General features: G+C 38.6%; 1 protein-coding gene across 1 annotated transcript in view; it reads left to right on the plus strand.

The window, feature by feature from the left end:
- The window catches only part of LOC103480059 (uncharacterized), a 12,055-nt gene extending 6,897 nt beyond the window's left edge, over positions 1–5,158 (plus strand). The window contains exon 2 of the mRNA XM_008434805.2: positions 821–5,158. Within this exon, the coding sequence (XP_008433027.1) occupies positions 821–4,530 (3,710 nt within the window). The 3' untranslated portion in view covers positions 4,531–5,158. The remainder of the gene's footprint in view (positions 1–820) is intronic.
- Positions 5,159–9,133: the final 3,975 nt, after the last annotated feature.

Consider the following 9,133-nt stretch of genomic DNA (forward strand, 5'->3'; position numbering starts at 1 on the left):
CACTAAAGAAGAGAACACTTTAAACTGACTAACATTAGACTGAATATGAACTAAAGTAACAACAAAATGATAATACCAAAAAATCTCTATCACTGTTCTCAGAGACTCTACCTTTTAAGAAGACTTAGTGATCTTGGGGTGACTCCCTATGTCTTGAATTTGGGTGTGTGGGGAGGGGAGGGATCATATTGTATTTATCACTACAGAAGGGTTCAATGAATACGCATATGAAACTGGTGGGTTTGGTACCTCAAAAAAGGTTAGGAACCACTGATCTAGGCATAACTCCCTTCCTTGAAAAAGGCTACTTTGTGTAATGCCACATGCAATCACATACACTATGAAAAGGAACATCAATTTGAAAAGGGCTACAGATTAAATTGTTGTCTTCTGCTGCGTTTCTTTGGGATTCTGAGATAGTTTTTACAGCATTGTCTGATGAGGATTGTTTGGAATGCTCTGTTAACATAAACCCAAAGCTTACTAAAATGATGAGACAGCACATAGTTATAGGAAGTACTGTTATTTCTTTCAATTCAATGTATGAACAAACTCTAAAATATGATGACAAATGTAAGAATTAATTCTTTGAGTAAAGATAATCAAGTGTAAAAGCATTTAAGGCTACATTTAGGCCATCGCCCTCAGTGGCAACATGAGTGATTTAGTTCCTCACTATAATGATCTTATTGGTATTTAACACTAAATCAGATTTTTTTTAAACTGCGATATGATCTAAAACGTGAGTAGAACTGATTAATGGTAACTGTCATTTTTCCCACTAAAAATATAAATAAAAGTCTTCTTTCTGCTTCTACAGGACTAACACTCTGGGACCGTGATGACTTGGAAAAAGACAAAAGAGAAACTCAAAAACCAAACAGTGAATTTGAAATAGTTGCTTCTGAATCTATTGAGGACAAATCTTCAGCCCTGGATGTTGAAGCATCTTTAAAAGCAAGTTTTTTAGGTGGCCTAGTTAAAGTTGAAGGATCAGCCAAATACCTCAATGATCAGATGACGTCCAAAAATCAAGCCAGAGTAACACTGAAGTACAAAGTTACCACAAAGTTCCAAGAATTATCAATGAATCATCTTGGAAGAGGCAACATGAAGCATCCTTATGTTTTTGAGAACAAAATAGCAACACATGTGGTCACAGGCATTCTGTATGGAGCTCAAGCWTTTTTTGTCTTTGACCAAGAAAAATCWGAGACAGAAAATCACCAAGACATTCAGGGCAACTTGAAAGTTTTGATTGAGAAGATTCCATTGCTATCTGTTGAAGGTRAAGGTTCATTACATATGGAAGATAAGGACACTGAAARAATCCAGAAATTCTCCTGYAAGTTTCATGGAGACTTCCTGCTTGAGAAAACTCCAACCACCTTCCAGGATGCAGTAGCAGTCTACCAAAGCCTGCCCAAGCTGCTGGGGKCCAGTGGAGAAAAYGCCGTACCAATCAAGGTCTGGATGCTGCCTCTGACCAACTTAGATTCTTCTGCAGCTAAACTTGTCCGTGAAATAAGTGTTAGGTTAGTTCAAGAAGTACAAAGTGTCCTGGAGGAGCTCAGTGRCCTGGAAATAAGGTGCAATGATRCAATGAAAAACACAACAACACAGCAGTTTCCACAGATYAACAAAAAACTTAAACGTTTTAAGAGTATGTGCTCYGAGTTCAGGCTAGGATTTCAACAAACRCTAGCAAAGAAACTCCCATCAATCCGAGGAGGAGGAGAAGAAGAGTCTGAGCTYGCAGATGTCTTGAAGAAGATTCATTCCTCACCTTTCAACAGCAAAAACCTCAATGACTGGATTGACTGCAAAGAGAGAGAAATACATGCCCTGAAATCCTACACCAGGATGATGAAGAACACCAAAATCATCCCATCTCAAAACATCCTTGATGAAGAACTTCTCACTGCAGAGCATGCTGTGTGTTTTGTCTTCAGCTCACTGGAAAGAGATGAGCCATACCTCTCTGCTTTGTCAAACTACCTCAAAGGCAGAACCAAGTCAGAGGATTCACACAGTTATGATATTGAGAAGGAACAATGGTATCTCTCAAACAACTTGRCAGATGGAATGARAASAAAAGTAAAACTTTTCAATGATTTTGCAGAGTCCAACACTGRGACCAAGAGGACAACATTCCTGGCAGTCGGTCTAACAGATGAGAAACATGAAGGTTCAACCATCTAYCTTTATRAAGATGGCTTCCTCATCAAWGAGAACTWTGAGCCTCCTTCAAAGCCTGAAASTGTGACAGCTGCTGATATAAACCACAGCAGTGTGACTCTGAAGGTTTCTCCTCCCAGGTTTGGAGCAGAGAGCATCACATCCTACTCTGTTGAGTTCTGTGTCAGAGGACAAGATGGATGGAGACAACAGATTGAACCAGAATCTGGAGAAATCACAGTGACCCAACTGCAGCCAAACACAGAGTACGTGTTCAGATGCAGAGCTGTGACCTCAGCAGGTGTTGGACCGGCCARTGTATTCAATGATCCCATTAAAACTTTACCCTGCAGCCCTCCTGGAGAACCTCAAGGTGAACCAAACTCTTCTGAGATATCAGTGAGTTGGGAGAAACCTGCTGAGCTCGGACCAGATGTTCAGATCCTGAGCTACATTGTGGAATATGCAAGCAGAGCCGATAGTTCAAAAGTAGATCATCTCATCTGGAACCAAACAAGCTCAAAAGGTGAAAAGGTCATCATTTCAGGRCTTCAGTCAGAAACACAATATGCAGTCAGGGTCACATGTGACTGTGGAGGAGCCGGCAGAAGCAAGGAAAGCAAGATTGTTCAAATTAATACAACAAAGCGGGAATTTGAACGACTTGCAGAATATCTAAAAAATATTAGCAAGAAGACAAACTCAAGTCTTCCATCAGTCTATGAACTCCCACTGAGAGAGGATGACCTGGACATAGATGGCTGCAGAAGGTACATACTTGGAAAGGAAAATCTAAGACCCAACCGCACCATCATGCTCCTTGGAGCAACTGGATCAGGAAAGTCCACTCTCATCAATGGAATGATCAACTTTATTGTTGGTGTTGAGTGGAATGACAGCTTCAGATTTAAACTGATCAAAGAGGATTTATCAAGATCCCAAGCTCACAGTCAGACTTCAGAAGTCACTGTGTATCAAATATACCACCAGGATGGGTTTAAAATCCCGTACTCTCTGACTGTTATTGATACTCCAGGCTTTGGAGATACCAGGGGAGTAAAACGAGACCAGGAGATCACAGAGCAAATCCGAAGGATTTTTACCTCTGCTGATGGCGTCACAGAGATTGATGCCGTGTGCTTCGTTACTCAGGCCTCTCTAGCACGCTTAACAGCAACACAGAAATATGTGTTTGATTCAGTTCTCTCCATCTTTGGAAAAGACGTGGCAGAGAACATTATGATGCTGGTCACTTTTGCAGATGGCAAGCAGCCACCGGTTCTTGAGGCAATAAATGTCTCTGGGGTACCATGTCCCAAAAACGACTTAGGATTTCCAGTTCATTTCAAGTTCAACAACTCTGCACTGTTTGCACATAATAAACACCAAGAAAGCAGCAGCACTCATGATGAGAATTCTGATGAAGAAGAGGAGGAGAACTTTGACGAAATGTTTTGGAAAATGGGGATCAAAAGCATGGAGAAGTTCTTCACTTCATTGGGGAAAATGACATCCAAAAGCCTGCTGATGACCAAGGAAGTTTTAAAAGAGCGAAAGCAACTTGAGACGGCCATCGAAGGTTTGCAACCACAAGTCAAAGCAGGATTAGCCAAACTTGAAGAAATCAAGACAACCAAAGAAAAGATCAAGGAGCACGAAGCCATCATCAGTTCAAATGAAAACTTTGAGATTGAAGTGGACGTTATTAAGCCAATCAAAAAACAGCTCACAGAGAAGGGAGTGTACATTACCAACTGTTCAAGGTGCTCAATAACATGCCACTACCCATGTATGATAGCAAAAGACAACGAGAAGCATGGCTGTGCAGCAATGAATAACGGAGGAGTGTGCACCGTATGTCCTGGAAAATGCATTTGGAATGTGCATTTCAATCAAACATACAGGTGGGAATACGTCCAAGTGAAAGAGAAGACGACAGTACAAGAACTGAAAAGCAAGTACGAAAATGCTGCAAAGCAAAAGCTGACTACTGAGCAACTGATTCAGAGGCAAGAGGAAGAGATTGCTCACCTGCAAGACATAATGCTTTCTCTCATGGATCAGTCAGCCAACTGCATCACTCGTCTTCAAGAGATTGCCCTCAGGCCAAACCCTCTGGCTGCTCCAGATTACATCGATATGATGATCGAAGGAGAGAAAGCAGAGGCCAAACAGGGGTACCAGGCCCGAATCAAGTCTTTGGAGGAAATGAAGGAGAAGGCCCTACTCATGTCCAAAATGTCAGGACAGGACAAATTCACAAAAACAGATGAGCAACTTTCTGTTGACAGACAAAAGGAAAGCAAAGGCCTTAAGGAGAAATTTCTAAATTTATTTGGATATTCAAAATAATGTCAGCAGGTCTACGGATTTATTAGAACAATTTTTAGCAGAATATAGTTTCAAGTAGAATTGTAAAAGTGGGATACTTTTGCGCTTTTTAAGTCACGCTCTGATTATTATGTATGCGGTGTTGATTTATGACTCAATTTAAAAGAAGTGAGAAAAAAGTTTTAAGATAAAATTATTTTTATCAATAATGCCTGAAAAATACAAATCGAAATATTGATGTAATTCTAATATTTCTAACAAAAATTTTAAACAATCACTATTACGCAGTTATTTTAGCCAATAATGTCATAAGTTTCTGACTGTTCCTGTAGTTCATGCAAGTCAGTATATTAAAGCTGTTGGCGTCTACAAATGGCTGGATTTGTTATGTTGATGCTTTTATTAGTTTTCTTTTTAATCTAATTTGCTATGAATTTTGGAATTAGTTCTTTTGTCTTAAGCAGTAATTACATTTTTCAGCAATACCTGATAAAATTTAGTTTGTACTGATTTTCAGTCAACCTACTTCAGAATGCTTAGTGTATGAGAAAGAGGTCTTTTATATAAAAGTTGATAAAATAAAATGTGTAAAATGCATGTATCAGCAATTAATTTCTAGCATAATTTGAGTGATATTTTGCTGTATTTTTTTATTTCACTTAGAATGAAATAAAGGCCTGCAATGAAATAAAATGATTCTAATGTTAGAAAACCTTAAAAATATGATTGTGTGCTTGAGTTGAACTAAAATAAAAATGCTTCAATACATTATTTTTTTCTGATTGTCTTTAAGGTCCTCTGTTCACAATTTAAGGGTAGAAGGTGCAGTTTTTAATGTTAAGTAAAGCTGTTCACCTATAAAACAAATTCTATGCATTTATAAGATGCATAGATTTTGTCTCCAAAGGAAAAATTTGGTTTCCAAAAAGGAAAATTTCTCTCACTTGCATGTGCTAAAAAAAAAAAAAAAAAAAAGCCACAACTGTAGCAAAAAAATAAAAAAAATACATAAAATATTGTTGATGCTGAAGAATCAGAAGCATTGGAAAATGCTGGACCAACCCAAAATGTGCCAGTAGAGCATTATATTTAGGGGTCCGAGCCTGCGGAAGTGAGGGGACAGGCAATGCAAAGCATGGCCGTTCGCCTGTCCCAGCGAAGTAGGGAACCATATTGATTTCACTCCGTTTTTCCATTATTCTTATTATATGTTCTGAAGCTGTTGGAAAAATTTGTTTGATTATCCTAGTTTTAGTGACGTTTAACCTTAGCATATAGAAAATATTAAAGTGATCATGATTGTTTTGAGTAGGCTTCAATTTAGGTTAGATTTGGATTTAATTAATATAAATATAATCTGATCAGTAGAAAAATTTTCTAAGATATAATGAGCACAATTTGATTAAAATTAGTCTAATCAATAGTTTTTCATATTAAATCACATTCTTAAAAAGTGTGTAAGTCACATATTAATCCAAAAATGTTTTAGTTCGTTATAAAAAAAGAAGTAGAAAGCTAATCAGCAAAAGTTGAGTGTAACAGATGTTTTGTATTGAAACTGTTCATGTCTGTTTTATAAGAGTTTGAAGATATTTTATGAAACGTGTGCCAATTTTTATAATCAAAATCAGCTGTTTGATGCACTGGATCAGTAGCGAGATCAGGAGAGCTGTGTGTTCAGAAACCAGTTTATAGGCAGTTTGGAAGAACAAGAAACAGATAGCTCAGGGGTGTCAAACTCCAGTCCTCGAGGGCCGGTGTCCTGCAACTTTTAGAAGTGACTCTGCTGCACCACACCTGAATAGAATAATTAGGTCATTAGCAAGGCTCTGGAGAACTGAGGAGGTAATTAAGGCATTTGATTCAGGTGTTTTGTACCTGTGGCACATCTAAAAACTGCAGGACAGCGGCCCTTCAGGACTGGAGTTTGACACCCCTGAGAGCTGATAAACTTCAGCCCCACTTTCTTGATTAAAATGTTTCTGTATGAAATTAACACATTAATTGCTCCTACCCAGGGAAAATGTGCAGGGAGAACAGCTTAGACAGTGATGAATTCATCCCTTGGCCTTTGTAACGCCAGCATGGTTGCTGGCATACAGGCAATATGTAATGACGTTTGCACGCAGGCAGAGACCACATCTAAACAGTATGCTAGAACACTTCAGACAGTACAAACAAGCCTTGGCATAAAGGTAATTGAGCTAAAACAGCTAATCGGATCGACGAGGTGTGACCGCAAAGCACTCTCCGGAAACGCGTCTTCGTATTTTGCATTTTTTCTAAGATAATTAATGTTTTTTTGTTGGCAACGAACATTAGCAAACTCCCAGCAAGCCGAGGAGGAGAGGAAGAGTCTGAACTTAAGAGCACTTAGCTCACATACTTTAGATCAACATTAGATTATTTTTCTTCTTTTGCGCTTTTTATTTTGTTTGTATTTCCTTTTAATTCCCGTAAAGCACATTGTATTGGCTTGTTGCTGAATGCGTGCTATATGAATAAAATTATCTTACCTTACCTTTGCATCTTATAATCAGGCTGAGCTGTTGGTGTGATTTATGCACTTGTTTTTTTTTTTTTTTATTAAATTCTGGTTGATTGTGAAGTTGAACAGTTTTTGTTGTCTTGGTTTCACTTTTACATACGGAATCAGCAGACCTGGGGAAACAAGTTAACAATGAGCAACAGGTATATTTTTCCGGTCCGGTTGGTTCGCCATTACCATTTTGTGTCTGGATCTGGAAGTCCCACAGGATCTTAGCTCGGTCATTCTCCACCACTTTTGGGGGTGTTCCCCACTTTGATCTCTGGGCTTCCAGTCCATATGTTGCACAGATGTTCCTGTACACTATGCCCGCCACTTGGTTATGTCGTTSCATGTACGCTTTCCCTGCCAGCATCTTGCACCCTGCTGTTGTGTGCTGGACTGTCTCAGGGGCCTCCTTGCACAATCTACACCTTGGGTCTTGTCTGGTGTGGTAAATCTGAGTTGTTTGGCAGTTAGTGTTAACTGGGGATGTCGAAGTAACCATTCCTTCCACATTCTTTGCTTGTAGCCTCTCTGACTAGTTACCATAGTGTTAAGTGTCAATACTGAACACAACATTTGCATGTGTAATTTCAGGGTTTTTTCTGGACTTTAAAATAAACAGTAAAATACACAGTAATGAGCTGAGAGGTGATCATCTGAGAGAGAAGAGATACTGCAGAAATTAATTTTACAGCAAACCGTTGATTTACTTAATTGTTTTGAAGAATCTTTACAATTGGCAGAGAATCTGAAATATTTAATACTATCTACAAAATTCATCAAACGTGTGAATATTTTTATTTAGTCTGTGTTCATCCCTTTGATCCTTTTTCAGTTAATGATTTTATTGTGTGTTTAATACATAGACAAACCATTTCCATTTCTATCTTATTTTTCCATGTTAATGATAAGATGCTTAAGGGATTAAAATAACTAAGAAAATCGGGCATTGCTGGGCGTAACTGCCCACTAGATGGCAGCAAATATCTGTTCTATTAGTTATGAGTTATTAGTGGTAGCTATAAGCCATCTTGACATGGTGCTGGTTTCAGGTAAATATTTACCTGATACTAATGAGGAATTTCACATTTAATCACTTTGTGGAGCTGGAACCAATTCTTTCTAGATACAACCTTAACTTCATCCCTACAGAGAGGTTCATCAGAATATTCCTATTTCATGATATAAAGCAGTGAAGCTCTGTACTGGAGATGTACTGGGCGCCCCCTTCAGGAGGTAACAGTTACTCCACATGCAGAACATGGAGATAATAAGTCATCAACATAATGATTTATCTGTCATCAGGCCTGGCATCACATGATATTAAACATGATGAAGCATTAGGTTTTCTGCTTACAGTCCAGTTGTCTTGGTGCGATTGACTGTAGTTTCAGTGTACTGAGTCTCACAGCAGGTTTACCTGCAGTCCATCCGTCAGTCAGTGAGGAGTTCTTACCTGGTGGAGCCGTCCTCAGAGAGCCTCTCTTCACTCAGACCTCCTGTAGTTTCCACACAGACCCAGCAGAGCCTGAACCAACACAGAGTCAAATCAGCATCAGCGTTCAAACTGGATTAACAGCAGCTGACTGAACAGCATTTAGATTCTTAATAAACCAAACTCATCTGATGTTCTGTTCCTTCCAGGTGAATCTGTGTTGTGGAGCGTTCAAAGACGATTGAAGCAGTGAAGTTGGACAAGGACACTTTGTCCAGTTTGGACAGAGATTCAGACCTTGAACCATCTGAATTGAGCTGTTGAGTCGTCCAGCTGTTTTCCAGAGACAAAGTACATTATGGGAACTTCTACTTTCATTACTTGTGTTCAGTTTGGTTGTTTTTTAATTATATGCGGGAGTAAAAGGAGCTTTGCACTGATTGATGGTGGAGTGAACACTTTAAAATTATATTTGTTTCTTATGGTTTAAAAATAATGTCCATTGGTTACTGGTGGGGATTGGGCTTTTTAAAATCAAGTTATGTATTGGTTGATGGTGTAAAATGAGTTTTGTATTGGTTATTTAAAATGTGTTTTGCTTGGGGCTCTAGTGTAGATATTTAGAATGTTTTTTTGTTTTTTTACTTTTTAGTGGT

Source organism: Poecilia reticulata, linkage group LG17, assembly GCF_000633615.1.
Source record: "Poecilia reticulata strain Guanapo linkage group LG17, Guppy_female_1.0+MT, whole genome shotgun sequence".
In the NCBI taxonomy this organism is placed as follows: Eukaryota; Metazoa; Chordata; class Actinopteri; order Cyprinodontiformes; family Poeciliidae; genus Poecilia; species Poecilia reticulata.